The sequence below is a fragment of the Solanum dulcamara genome, chromosome 7, assembly GCF_947179165.1.
Source record: "Solanum dulcamara chromosome 7, daSolDulc1.2, whole genome shotgun sequence".
Classification (NCBI taxonomy): domain Eukaryota; kingdom Viridiplantae; phylum Streptophyta; class Magnoliopsida; order Solanales; family Solanaceae; genus Solanum; species Solanum dulcamara.
Window position 1 is genome coordinate 4475309 of NC_077243.1, and position 14609 is coordinate 4489917.

At 38.3% G+C, this 14609-nt stretch overlaps 3 protein-coding genes and 1 pseudogene across 3 annotated transcripts; 3 read left to right on the forward strand and 1 right to left on the reverse strand.

Moving 5' to 3' along the window:
• The first annotated feature begins 390 nt into the window (after positions 1-390).
• LOC129893852 (ATP-dependent Clp protease ATP-binding subunit ClpA homolog CD4A, chloroplastic) lies at positions 391-7693 on the forward strand. The gene is made up of 10 exons (XM_055969272.1): positions 391-546; positions 1645-2226; positions 2450-2565; positions 2818-2940; positions 3022-3207; positions 3877-4092; positions 5263-5480; positions 5784-5859; positions 5940-6029; positions 6225-7693. Exons 2-10 carry the CDS (start codon positions 1659-1661, stop codon positions 7407-7409), a joined length of 2778 nt encoding a protein of 925 aa, XP_055825247.1. The 5' UTR covers positions 391-546; positions 1645-1658; the 3' UTR covers positions 7410-7693.
• An 872-nt stretch (positions 7694-8565) lies between these two features.
• LOC129893916 (LRR receptor-like serine/threonine-protein kinase EFR) lies at positions 8566-10071 on the forward strand. The gene is made up of 3 exons (XM_055969350.1): positions 8566-9115; positions 9291-9376; positions 9577-10071. Exons 1-3 carry the CDS (start codon positions 8566-8568, stop codon positions 10069-10071), a joined length of 1131 nt encoding a protein of 376 aa, XP_055825325.1.
• A 684-nt stretch (positions 10072-10755) lies between these two features.
• Positions 10756-11596, forward strand: LOC129895734 (probable LRR receptor-like serine/threonine-protein kinase At3g47570; annotated as a pseudogene).
• A 491-nt stretch (positions 11597-12087) lies between these two features.
• Positions 12088-14477, reverse strand: LOC129895733 (uncharacterized). Its single transcript, XM_055971491.1, has one exon. The coding sequence runs from the start codon at positions 14327-14329 to the stop codon at positions 12464-12466; it is 1866 nt and encodes a 621-aa protein (XP_055827466.1). The 5' UTR covers positions 14330-14477; the 3' UTR covers positions 12088-12463.
• Between the last annotated feature and the right edge of the window lie 132 nt (positions 14478-14609).

A 14609-nucleotide genomic window follows, 5' to 3' on the forward strand; every position in this document is an offset into this window, starting at 1 on the left:
TAAAAACAAAACAAAGAGTTATTGTCAGTCCAAATATAAACATCACTGTTTTTTTTTTGATTAAAATAATAGGACCTACTTGTTCCAAGTTTTCACAAACAAAAAAATTCCAATAAATCAGGAAATTTTCCAAAAAGAGAAAAACAAAAGTCTTGTAAAGAATTTTTCAATCATTAATTAGAAATCTTGAAATTCAAGCTCTCAATTATTTTTTAATTTTTTTTATAAAGATTGTATCTTAAGTGAGGAGTCCTTAGGCATCACTTGCAAATATCATAAATTAAATAAAATATATAAGTAAATAAGATAAAATTAAATGCGTATAATTTACATCTATATCTATGCTATATTATTACGTGTGTGGCGGTGCACGAATGTTCAATGGAGTAGCGTATGCAAAGGAGAGAGAGCGGTTTTTATATTATTTACAAATTAGAATCGACAATGATATCTATCAATCTATCTCTATATAGAACTGTCACACGGCCGACCTTTTTCAAGGTCTCTCTATTTCTTGCTTGCTTGCTTCTTCTCTTTTCAGAATCGGTGAGCATTTTAATGAATTAATCTCTTTATGTGTATATATTTATTTGTGAATGAGACTAATTGTTATTAGGGTTCTTTCAAGATTTGGTTTTGGGTGTGTGTTGAATGCTTTGAATTAGATGTTTCTACATTTTTCTACTTCGACCCTATATTTCTTGTGGTGAAATTTAAGCATTAGTTCCATAAAAATTGTAACTTTGGACCTGTTTGAGTTGTTCTGACCTGTTATTTTAGCTTATTTTGATGTTTTTACTGTATGAATCGATGGGTTTTTTGCTTCTACTTGTTTGTACTAGTTTCTTTCAAAGTTTAGGAGCTTATGAATGTAACTGGGGTTAATTCTTTTTATGAATTGGAATTGCTGTGGAGTCTGAGCTTGCTTCTTTGAAAGGGGTATCATGTAGCTCACCTTTTTTTTTTTTTGTATTTTGAATTAAGCACTTGATGTAGTTCTGGTTGACTTGTTGTGGTGTTAGAATTCCCAGCTAAGACCACTTGGTATTTGGTGTGCTGAATAAAACTGGCCTGTCTCAAGGACATGAGTTGTTGTTGTTGTATCCTAGAGTGTTTGTATAAATATTCCCATTGAAACCAAGTTAACCTATGCGATAGGAATAAAAACCTACAATCAGCATACATCTTTAGATGTTCCACGATTCTGCTAGTTTAGAAAATGAAGTCCTTGCAGCTTGGCTGCTTATTCCTGGATAAAACAGTTGCCACCCAGTGGCTGCATAGTTTTCCAGGTCTTCTTATTTAAAGGCTTTATTATTCATTTACTGATGGAGTTATTTTTATGATGAAATTCGAGTTTAGTATTATGCTCATGCGCCAGTTGTATGTTGCTAGAGTATTTTGTTAAAATAAGCAACATGCATTTGCAGAGCTTTTTGAAGTTTGGCATGCCCATAATGATCCTATTTGTCTACATTATGTCGCTTAAAAAAAGTAACCTTCAATGGTTATTGCTTAACGATGGTTTTGTTGATGTATGCTAATTATGAATTCCTTATTGTATCCTTAGTCTGTTATGTAATATGAACCTTGATATTTTGCCAAATGCCACTACTGATCTTTTCTGATATGCTATCATGTCAGGTTGCAGGCCCATCATGGCTAGAGCTTTAGTTCAGTCAACAAACATTCCATCTTCAGTTGCCGGTGAAAGGGCTGGACAATTCAATGGCTCCCGGAAAAATCAAATAACTGTTAGAATGCTATGTAATGTAAAATTATATTCCTCAAGGCTGAACAGTTTTACAGGACTGCGAGGGTGCAATGCATTAGATACACTACTTGTAAAATCTGGACAAACTCTCCATTCAAAAGTGGCAGCTGCAACTTCTGTCAGACGACCACGAGGGTGCCGATTTGTCCCAAAAGCAATGTTTGAGCGCTTCACCGAGAAAGCAATAAAAGTCATTATGCTTGCACAAGAAGAGGCCAGACGATTAGGTCACAACTTTGTTGGCACAGAGCAAATCTTGCTGGGTCTTATTGGTGAGGGAACTGGTATTGCTGCTAAGGTTCTTAAATCCATGGGAATTAATTTGAAAGATGCTCGTGTGGAGGTAGAGAAAATAATTGGAAGGGGTAGTGGGTTTGTGGCCGTTGAGATTCCATTTACTCCTCGTGCGAAGCGTGTTCTAGAACTTTCTCTGGAGGAAGCCCGCCAACTTGGTACTCCTATCTAACCATTTCAGCCTTTTGTTTGATTGTCTTATGGTCATGCAAACACAAAAATGTTCTCCTTTAAAGTCTTATTTTAATGTAGTAGTTGTAAGCATGATTTTCTATAGTTACTTTTTTCCTCTTTTTCCTATCTAGTCATCTCTGTGCACAAGCGTCACTGGATTCTGAAAATCATTTGGTTATTGACTGTGTAGATTGTTTTTTTGATCAGGGCATAATTACATTGGCTCAGAACACTTGCTACTTGGATTGCTGCGAGAAGGTGAAGGTGTGGCTGCCCGTGTTCTTGAAAACTTGGGTGCTGACCCCAGTAACATTCGCACACAGGCAAGTAATTTTCCTTTCTCAAACTGCTTTGAAATGCTTTTCTTGAACCCGAGCGGCATCGGAAACAACCTCTCTACCTCCTTGAGGTAGGGGTAAGGTATGCATACATCTTATCCTCCCTAGACCCCACCTGTGGGATTGGGATTACACTGGGTATGTTGTTGTTGTTTACTTTTGATGGGGCGGAGGATATTTAAATTGCTTTATTCCATTGTAATCAGTTTCACCATTTTTTGAAAAATAAATAAATAGGTCATACGAATGGTTGGTGAGAGTAATGAAGCTGTTGGTGCTAGTGTTGGAGGTGGAACTTCTGGCCAAAAGATGCCTACATTGGAGGAGTACGGTACCAATTTGACAAAGTTAGCTGAAGAGGTACATAAAAAGATATTTCTCATAATGTGGTAATTGATTGGCTCTCTTCATTTGTTTGATCTGGTCATATTGTATTTTCAGGGGAAACTAGATCCTGTAGTTGGAAGACAGGCTCAAATTGAGCGTGTCACTCAAATCTTGGGTCGCCGTACAAAAAACAACCCTTGTCTTATTGGAGAACCAGGTGTTGGAAAAACTGCTATTGCCGAAGGGCTAGCTCAAAGAATTGCTAATGGTGATGTCCCTGAAACAATAGAGGGAAAGAAGGTAAAGAGGTTTATGATAAATTTGCAGAACTTGTTGTATGCTTGTGCTTTATTTTCTTCTCTCTCCTTTTCAATTTTATCTCAACTGTATGGCAGATCCAGAAGCTGTGCTACATTGTTAGATAGAAAGACTTCAAAAATCATTTGTATGGTGTCTTAGAATTTGATTTTATAGAGTGGGTAATTTATTAAATTGGAAGTAAAAATTCCGCAGACAAAGATATATACACAAGAAGTACGTAAAGTAGAAAATGCCATATTGTTATCTGATTCCACATTTAACACCCCCTACACTCTGGGCCCAAAAATATGCAATTCTAAAGAATCCAATCATCTAGACCATGGATATTTCCAAAAATTTACAGAAACACATGAATGTCCCAATAACCTGGATTAACGGGTTTTCAAATTTCAACCGCCTTGAGCCTACTTAACATATTTCTTTCACTGACTGATTTATGGACTCAGCTATAAAGGCACTAAAGAAAAACAGGTTTTAGTTACCCTCTTACTTCAATTCTGAGTCTAACTGAAGTCATAGGGTGGATGAACCTATTTTTGTGAATCTTTTTATCTGCAACTATTTGGATGTTGTATTCCCTTCTTTTTCAAAAAAATTATAACTCCTTGTCATTATATGAGTCTGTGACTTGCAATGGGTGATGATCAGGTCATAACACTTGATATGGGATTGCTTGTTGCTGGGACAAAATATCGTGGAGAGTTTGAGGAAAGACTGAAGAAACTAATGGAGGAAATTAAACAAAGTGATGAAATAATACTGTTTATTGATGAAGTGCACACATTGATTGGAGCTGGAGCTGCAGAGGGAGCAATTGATGCTGCAAACATCTTGAAACCTGCCCTGGCTAGAGGCGAGCTGCAGGTTCGTTATCCTCCTTGACCTGTAGTATGTCCTTCCTTGGAATTTCAGTGAGAACTATGAAATCTACTTTAAATTTGGTGTTTAATCATTATCTTGATCTGAGTTCATCCTGGTAAAACTACAAAAGAATTTCAAAGGTGAATCTGTTAGCATAACAAAATACTAAGGGGTCGTTTGGTGTGATGTATAAGAGGAATTAATCCCGGGATAATTTTTAAGTGGCCTTTAATCCCTTGTTTGGTTGCAAAGGCTGGGATAACTTATCCCAGGATTAACAATTAGTACTAGGATAAGTTATCCCTCTCTGGGGGTGGAATACTAATCCCAGGATAACTTATCCTGGGATAAAGGTGTAAAATAACAAAAATATCCTCTTAAACTCTTTTATACACCACTTTTACATTCATGTATATTTATATAATTTTTAAATACATTTATAATAACATTCATAACTTTAATTAATTGTTGTTTTTATGATAATATATTTTTCTATTAAAAAATTACATTTTATAAATACAATTTCTATGTATGAATATACTGTAAGTTGAATTTATTTGTCTAATTCTTATGTTTATTTATATTTTGATTTCTCTTAAAATGTTCACTCTACTACTAAATTACATATTTTTAATTAAATAGTTTATTACTAACTTGAAAATTATATTTTATATATCAATTAAAATGTAGATAATTTTAATAACAAAATTTCTTTTACTTTAATAAACTTAAAATGAAAGTTTTATTTTAAAGCTAAATAAGAGGAAAGTTTTATATTTAAGTTAAATAAGAAGGAAAATTTATTTAAATCTAAATAAGATGAAAGTTTTATTTTTAAGTTAAATAAGATGAAACTTTAATTTTAAAAACACGTGGCACAATCATGGAAATGCATAAATAAAAATATTTAAGTTAAATAAGATGAAAATTTTATTTTTAGGAATGAATAATTAAAGCTTGGAAAGAAAATGTAAAAAAAAAAGAGTTAAATAAGATGGAGGGTATTTTTGTAAACAAACAAATTATTCTTAGAAATTATGCAATGAATATAACTTTGAATATGACCAACCAAACAAGCAATAAAAACTACTCTCAGCATAACTTGTATCCAAACCAAACGACCCCTAACAGCTCGTGTAACTGAGAAGTATTTTGCTTGGTTTCACTTATCAGTGTATTGGAGCCACAACCCTGGATGAGTACAGAAAGCACATTGAGAAAGACCCTGCACTGGAGAGGAGGTTCCAGCCAGTTAAGGTCCCTGAACCTTCTGTGGATGAAACCATACAGATCCTAAAAGGGCTTCGGGAGAGGTATGAGATTCATCACAAGCTCCGTTACACCGATGAGGCATTAGACGCTGCTGCCAAGCTTTCTCACCAGTACATCAGGTATTAATCATATTCTCATTTTCCAAATTCTCTTCTCGACTTGAGCTGTTGGTACATTTTGACTTTGGGATTTCATAACCAACTAAATGTTTTCTCGTATGATTTAGATATATCTCTTTCCCAAGAATAAAACTCCTAGTACAAGCTGGTTTTCTTTTGTATCGGTGTCTGAATAGGCTTATGCACACTTTGTCTCCTTAAAAATTGCACATTTATCTCCACTCCGAAAATATTCACATCGGAATTCCATGATTTATCTCAATTAGAGCATGAATATGTTTTTGAGTTGAACCTTTGTTCCAGTGACCGCTTTCTGCCTGATAAAGCAATTGACTTGATTGATGAAGCTGGTTCCCGTGTTCGACTTCGCCATGCACAGGTATAGAGTACTCTCTGTCTTACTCTGTCCTTCCCTTTCTTCCTAATGGAGTCATGACTCGTTCTCTTGATACTGTCCAGCTCCCTGAGGAAGCAAGAGAACTAGAGAAAGAGCTTCGCCAGATTACAAAGGAGAAAAATGAAGCTGTCCGCGGTCAAGATTTTGAAAAGGTGCCTGGTTTCCTCTTGATCCTGTGCATAAAGTTCCATCGAACTGGTTAATTTCTTATTGAAAGCATTGAGATGTTCAAGATGTGCAATTTTAATCCTCCTATATGTGGTTTTGAATTGTATTTGTCAGCCAACTCAACTAGTGCACTACACATATGGGATGAATAATTCCTTAAGTTTCTATGCATTGGACAGGCTGGGGAGTTGCGTGATAGAGAAATGGATCTCAAGGCACAGATCACGGCCTTGATAGACAAAAACAAAGAGATGAGCAAGGCTGAATCTGAGGCAGGAGATGCAGCAGGTCCCTTGGTAACAGAGGCAGATATTCAGCACATTGTCTCTTCCTGGACTGGCATTCCTGTAGAGAAGGTCTCAACTGATGAATCTGACCGCCTCCTAAAAATGGAAGAAACTCTTCATACCCGAGTCATTGGCCAGGATGAAGCTGTAAAAGCCATTAGTCGTGCTATCAGACGTGCTCGTGTTGGACTCAAGAATCCCAACCGACCTATTGCCAGTTTCATCTTTTCTGGTCCAACTGGTGTTGGGAAGTCCGAACTGGCCAAGTCTTTAGCAACGTACTACTTTGGTTCTGAAGAAGCAATGATTCGGCTTGATATGAGCGAGTTTATGGAGAGACACACCGTCTCTAAACTCATTGGTTCACCCCCTGGGTATGTTGGTTACACTGAAGGTGGTCAATTAACTGAAGCTGTGAGGCGTCGACCTTACACTGTTGTGCTCTTTGATGAGATTGAGAAGGCTCATCCTGATGTCTTTAACATGATGCTTCAAATTCTTGAAGATGGAAGATTGACAGACAGCAAGGGCAGAACTGTCGACTTCAAGAATACACTCCTCATCATGACATCGAATGTTGGAAGCAGTGTGATAGAGAAAGGAGGCCGTCGCATAGGTTTTGATCTAGATTTTGACGAGAAGGATAGTAGTTACAACCGTATCAAGAGCTTGGTGACTGAGGAGTTGAAACAGTACTTCAGGCCAGAGTTCTTAAACAGATTAGATGAGATGATTGTATTCCGTCAGCTCACTAAGTTGGAGGTGAAGGAGATTGCTGATATCATGCTTAAGGAGGTCTTTGTCAGGTTGAAGAATAAGGAGATAGAACTTCAAGTGACTGAGAGGTTTAGAGACAGGGTGGTTGAGGAAGGATACAACCCAAGCTATGGAGCTAGGCCATTGAGGAGAGCTATTATGAGACTGCTGGAGGATAGCATGGCTGAGAAGATGCTTGCAGGTGAGATCAAAGAAGGTGATTCAGTAATTGTGGACGTGGATTCAGATGGCAATGTCAACGTCCTCAATGGCAGTAGCGGTGCTCCCTCAGATTCAGCTCCTGAGCCTATCCCTGTGTAGATCAATTCTTCATTTAGCTCTGCAAATTGGTTGTTTGTAATGTTTGCTTTCAGTTGTCTTGGCTACTATGCTCTCCTGCGCTTATGAAGCAACTTGTGAGTAATTTTTTGGGGCGACAGGGTGATGATATTCTGCCAAGTTGAGAAGGCAGCATCCTTCCCAAGCAGAGCGTCCAGGATTACACACTATATACTCAACTGGGTTTCATTAAAATTGTAGTGACAGAGAGACTATGTAGAAGCATTTCTTCTAATTTATGGAAGGTGATAAGACTTTTGTCATCATTTTCAGCACTTCCTGCTGTCTTGTTGCACTATTTGGCTCAAATCACAACTAAGGATTTAGGTTATGAACTTGTATTTCTCAACTGATGTTTTAGCTATTGTCCACAACAAACACTAGACAAATGTAATTCCAAATTTTATATTGGGATAACCCCCTAATCCTTGTAACAAAACAACCCCTTAGAATAATATTGCACACTAGTATACCTGCTGCAGGAGTTGCCAGTATTTGTTGAACTGGAATGAATTAATCTTTTGTCAACTCTACTTTCCATCTTCTTGAATTTAAGTGTAGTACAAGAAGCAATGCATCAGATTGTGTTTACGTCGCAGAAAATTTCCTGTTCTTAGCTTCTCTATGATACGATAATAGCTTAATATGTATTTTGGCAGTCGATTAACTCTTTAAAATGCAGTAATATATTCTTTTCTGCAGAGACTTTGACCAACATCATTTGTTTTTCCCAAATTGTTGATCCCGTTTTCCATGATTTAGTAGACTAGCGAATTTAATTAAGCGACCTTGTTGATTATAGATGCTTTGCCAATGAAAGCAATTAGCAATAAATTGGAAAATTTAGAATGAAAATTTTAAACAATTATAGTGGTCAATCAAACAAACTTTACAGTATAAAGAAGTAACAATCAAATTTCCTCTTTAGGATGAGAGCTAATCTCAGGACTGTATATGTGTAGATGTGATGTCCCAACTTGCAAGCACAAGTCTATCAAACAAAACTGAGAAAGCAATGAAGGTTCATAATATAAGTGTAAATCTAATGTTCATGTTTACTCTTTTTGCTATCAATTTCATATGTTGACCGTTCAACTTAAGATGCATTGCAGCAGCCACTCTAACAAATGAGATAGACATGAGCGCGTTGCTCGAGTTCAAATCCTACATAACTGAAGACTATTTAGCAATCTTGGATTCTAGGAATGGTTCTTCACATTTCTGCCATTGGCCTGGAGTTACATGCGGCATCAAACACCAAAGAGTAACTCACTTGAATCTGAAAGGCAAGAGGTTAGCAGGAAGCATTTCACCTCATATTGGAAATCTTTCCTTCCTAAACTCTCTTGATCTTTCAGACAACTCTTTCCGAGGAGAAATTTCTCATGAAGTGAGTAATCTCTTCAGACTTCAGAACTTAAACATGAGCTACAATTTTCTTGGAGGTGAAGAAGTGCCATCTAACTTGTCTCAGTGCTCCAAACTTGTGACCATTGCACTAGACCATAACTCTCAGGTGGGGCAGATTCCTTCTGAACTGGGATCACTTCCAGAGCTCACCAAGCTGCACTTAGGAAGCAACAATCCGAGCGGAAGTTTCGCGGCTTCACTTGGGAATCTTACATATTTGCAAGAGCTAGGACTGTCATATAACCAGTTGAAGGTAGACCTTCTGGACTCTGTCATGGGTGAGAAGTTGGACACTGATTGATTTATCAGCCAATCAACTTTTTGGTGAGTTACCCCTCCGCTCTACAATTTGTCATCACTTAAAGGAATAGGCCTGTCCTATATTGGTGTTGCTTTTCCAAAAGCTGAGAAGATCAATTGGGGAATGAATTTGTTCACTGGAACATTTTAAAGATTCATTTGCCAATGCTTCAAATCTTCAAATACTTGATCTTCCAGGTAACAATTTTACTGGAAATGTACCTGAGTGTCTAGGAAAGGTGAAAAACCTAAGGTGGCTCAACGTTAATGGTAATCAGTTGGGGAGAGATGAACCTGATTAACATGAATTTCATCAGTTCCCTGACCAACTGCAGCAACCTACAATAGTTGCTTTTGGCCCACAACCACTTTGGAGGCATGTTCCCAAACTCAGTAACCAACCTGTCCATCCGATTGACCGGATTACACATGGGAATAGGATTCAAGGGAACAAATTGCAAACCTGGTGAACCAAAATACACTTTACTTGCAAGAAAACCGTCTAACTGGTAGCATTCCAGCATCAATAGGAATCCTTTCCAACTTGGGAAATCTCGACTTCGATTCAAACAGATTGACAGGCGAGATCCCACCTCCAATAGGCAACATCACGAGACTGCTCTATCTTTATTTGTCTGGAAATTCTTTAAATGGAACCGTTCCTCCACCCCTTGGAAATTGCAAGCAACTGTTGAGGCTTTATACAGGTGAAAATAATCTAAGTGGCATAATTCCATGGCAATTGCCGAGTTTGTCATTCCTAGCACATGTAAATATCTCTTTTGACAAAGCACATGCTAACATCTCTTACAACTCTTTTATGGGCTCCCTGCCAATGGAGATTGGAGATACAACAAACCTTGCAGGTTTTAACCTTTCTTACAACAATTTCCCAGGCATGATTCCAAGAAGACATGCAAGACAATTCATTTGAAGGGTCCGTCCTGTACTTAGCTGACTTACAAAACCTACGGGAGCTAGACCTTTCAAGAAACAACTTATCAGGAGAAATTCCACCTTGGACTCTGAATCTTTCCTCCCTACTGTACCTGAACCTTTCGGACAACAATTTAGAAGGTGAGGTTCCCGTTCAAGGAGTATACTCAAATGCAACCGCATTCGAAGTTGAGGGGAATCCCAAGCTTTGTGGTGGAATCCACGCCAAAAGCAAGAAAACCATAGAACAAAGAGGAAGCGTCTTACACCTGTCTTGACTGTGATTATCAGTGTTGTTTTATTTGCTACAGCCTGCAGTAGCATGCTTTCTGCTTTCTATGTTTTTTATTACAAGATCCAGAAAACGAAGAGATGCAACATCCACATCTGGGCATTTCATCTTCCCCATGATTACATATAAGGAGCTTCATGATGCAACTGATGGTTTTATTCGGATAGGTTGTTAGGTTCAGGCAGTTTCGGCACTGTGTACAAAGGAATTCTTCACTCATCAAATTAAAATCCAGTTGCAGTCAAGGTACTCAACCTCCAAAGACACAGTGCATCTAAAAGCTTCATAGCTGAATGCCAAGCCTTGAGAAATACATGGCATAGAAACCTGGTGAAAGTCATAACTGCATGCCCCAGCATTGACTTCAAAGGAAACAACTTTAAAGCCATAATGTATTAGTTTATGGAAAATGGGAGCTTGGAGGAGTGGTTACATCAAGAATCAGAAAGACAAATACAATGCAATAGCTTAAACATTCTTCAGAGATTAAATATTGCAATAAACGTGGCTTCTGCATTATACTATCTTCATCATCAATGTGAAATCCCTGTGGTTCACTGTGATCTCAAGCCAAGTAACATTCTTCTCAACGACAACATGATAGCACATGTAAGTGATTTTGGATTGTCCAGGTTCATCCCTAATGTTTCTGGGGAAGGCAACTGTAACCAATTCAGTACACTCGGAATACAGGGAACTATTGGATACGCCCCACCAGGTAAATATCCTTTCTCATTTTTTTGATTATCCTCTACTTAAATCTGACAAATACTTCAAAACTTGGGTTAGTTTCAAAATGATGTTTTACAGAGAGTGAATGGCTAATATGGATCAATACTGCAGAGTATGGCATGGGTGCTGAGGTCGCTGTAAAAGGAGACTTGTATAGTTATGGGATCGTATTGCTGGAGACTTTCACTGGAAAAAGACCAACAGACAAACCATTCAAAGACAATGTGAATCTGCACCTTTTCATCAAACTGGCATTACAAGATCAAATAATGGATATTGTCGATGGATCCGCTCTTTGTGTAGAAATGACAGTAGGGGATGCTAACAAGAATATAAGTAGTGAACAGATCAAGTGTTTGGTTTCTATTTTCCAACTTGGGCTATCATGTTCAGCAGAAACACCACAAGAGAGAATTAACATGGAGTAGGTTTACAAAGAATTGATAATAATAAGAGACAGATTTCTAAAAAGTAACAGGAACACACTGCTAAGCAGTCCCCACAGACACCTCAGAGAAAAGCTTGATTGAGTTGTTAGTTACCAATTGTCTTATGTATGGTCAATCTCAGATATCAACTTATACTTTATTTAAGGCATATGGAAGTAATATCTTTTTTCTCCCAGATGATAAAATATATCACAATGCCCAAGTTCATCCCAATTTATTATGTCTTCAATCAGCAACTGCTACTCCACATTACTTGCTCAAAAGGACATGATATTAAGCCGTACAGATTTGATGGTTAACACAGCAGTTGAGAAAGTTATCATTATCACGTCAAAGACGCCTCAAATCATATGACATCACAAAAGAGGAGCTCTGAATTTGGGCATCATCTAAAACAGTTATGTCATAACTATTATTTCATTCGTTTATAGCATGGAACAAAGCTCAATCATTGGACATATAGGTCAAATATGAAGAAATTATTCATCCCCATCCAGGCCAAATTTCAAATTAAGTTTTTGAGATAAGAAGTGAACAATCCTTGTAAAAATAGAGATAAAAGCGGTAAAGTAAACCTCACATGTCCTCCCTCACAAGATCTCATCAAGTAAATATGTATTGTTTCCAGATGTAGCCCAAATACAAAAACAAAAAGGAGGGGACGCATAGATTCTGACAAAACTACAACCAAATTGGCATCATTCAATCCCTCCAAACCAGTAAGTTTTTCCCACCTCCTCTGCTCACACCTAATAGAAGTCCCCAAAAAATAACTACAACGAGGCTCACAATTACTAAAGTTTTCTCAGATCATTACAACACCCAAAACCAGAGAAATCAAGATAAAAGACAAGAAACAGTGCTAACCAGCAAAACAGGCTATTTTCAGAAGCAACAACATAGTCATGTAATCCTCATCATCGATCATTTGCTGCAACATTTGGCCAATCAAGAAACGTATAACCTTCAAGAGACGGTGGCAAGTAAGTCTGGGATGAGTTTGGATTGTCAGGAGGATAAATATAGTCCCTCCCATAACCAATATCTTTCATTAGCTTAGTTGGTGCATTCCTAAGATGAAGGGGCACTCCTTCATTTTGTCCAACGGATTCCCTTACCACTTTTTGAGCTGCCCCTATTGCTCTATAGACAGCAATAGACTTCGGAGCCAACGCCAAATAAGCAACACACTGAGCAAGGATAACATTGCACTCAGGCATACCAATAAAATGGCAGGCTTGGTAGCAAGCAACAGCTTGACCAAGAGCCGATGGATCAGCCAACCCCACATCTTCACTAGCAAACCTGACCAGCCTGCGTGCTATGTAAAGAGGCTCTTCACCCCCTTCCAACATTCTCACCAGCCAATAAATAGAAGCGTTAGCATCACTTCCTCTCATAGATTTGTGTAGCGCGCTGATAAGATTATAGTGTTCATCCCCTGCTCTGTCATAAGCCAAATGCTTACATTGCATTGCCTCTTTGACATCATTCAGATTGATAACTGCAGACAAAGAAGACTCGTCGGCATTTCCTTTGTTGTCCCCTAACTCCCCGTTTGATCCTCTAGTCATTCCCGTACGTGCAGCAGCAGTGGTAGCTGAAATTTCCAAGGCATTTAATGCCACCCTTGCATCTCCATCACAGTTTGTTGAAAGAAACTCTATACATTCATCATTTACTTCAATTTTCATCCTCTCTCCCATACAACAGGACAGCCCCTTATCAGAATCAGCAGCAGCCCGCCTGAGTAGCGTAGCAATATGGTGGGGCTTTAAAGGATTGAGAGTCAAAACTCTGCACCTGGACAATAAAGGCGTAATCAAATGAAATGATGGGTTTTCTGTGGTTGCTCCCATGAAAACGACACTGCCATCTTCAATTACCGGCAAAAAAGAATCTTGCTGAGCCTTGTTGAACCTATGAACCTCATCAATGAAAAGAATGGTCCTCTTGTTACTCATCTTTTTCATTCTTCTCGCTTCATCAACAGCTTCTCTAACATCCTTAACGCCCGAAGTAACAGCCGACAAAGAAACAAACCGATAAGTATTTCCACCAGCTTCAGAAGCAGAGCAAGTGTTAACTATGGCTCTAGCAATGGAGGTTTTGCCTGTACCCGGTGGCCCCCATAAAAGTATTGAAGGAAGACGACCACAATCAATGGCTGATCGAAGAAGGGATTTGGGTGCCAAAAGATGATCTTGCCCAACAATATCATCAAGGGTTCGAGGTCGCATTCGTTCAGACAAGGGTTCATGAGGGGGTCGTTTCTTTCCTTGTTCAGATTCAGCTACTTTAGGACGCTTTGTTAGACGGAGTAATGGAGGTTCCTCGACTTCTTTATCTTCTTCTACTTCATGGGTCGTCGTCACCCCTTTAGTAGAAACAATAGGTTTAAGCACTGATACGGAAGTGGGTGTGAGAAGTTTGGATTGAAATGTAAAAAATCGATCGATTTTAGGCTGGAATGGTGGAGTGGATGGATGATAATCGTTGGCGGCGGTAATGGGAGACCCAGAGGAAGAAGAAGAAATTGGGTTGAAATTGCAAGAATCTTGAGAACCCTTGTGGTTATGGCGGTGACTGAGAATCCACTCGGTGGCTTTGATGATATCGCCGCCGGTTGCCGTCAGAGCTTCGGCGGCGATGTCTTCTGAAAAGCCCATGCTTACAAGCTGCTGCTCAGCCATGGTGTGTTGCTCTGTTTCTGTTTCCCGCTTCCTCACTCCGCTTGGCGGTATTGGTTGAAGAAAAAGGTATTTAACGATTTGACTCGTCATTATTGACAAATTAATTTTAATTCCATCAATGAATTATTTGAGAACGAATTTAGTGAGACGAGGATTTCATAATTTCAGAGGCGCCCAAGCACTAAGGAGAATGAAATGTCGACTGAGGGGTGATAGAATCTTATCATACCAGGAATCCCTAAATACTTTGATTTTTTATATTTCTAGAATACTTATTATTCATCGGGTAATTTGTCCGCTTATTCCAAGTCAATAGAAAAATCTTCCCCGATTGATAAAACGTTCTGCTATTAACACTTGAAAAAGTAAT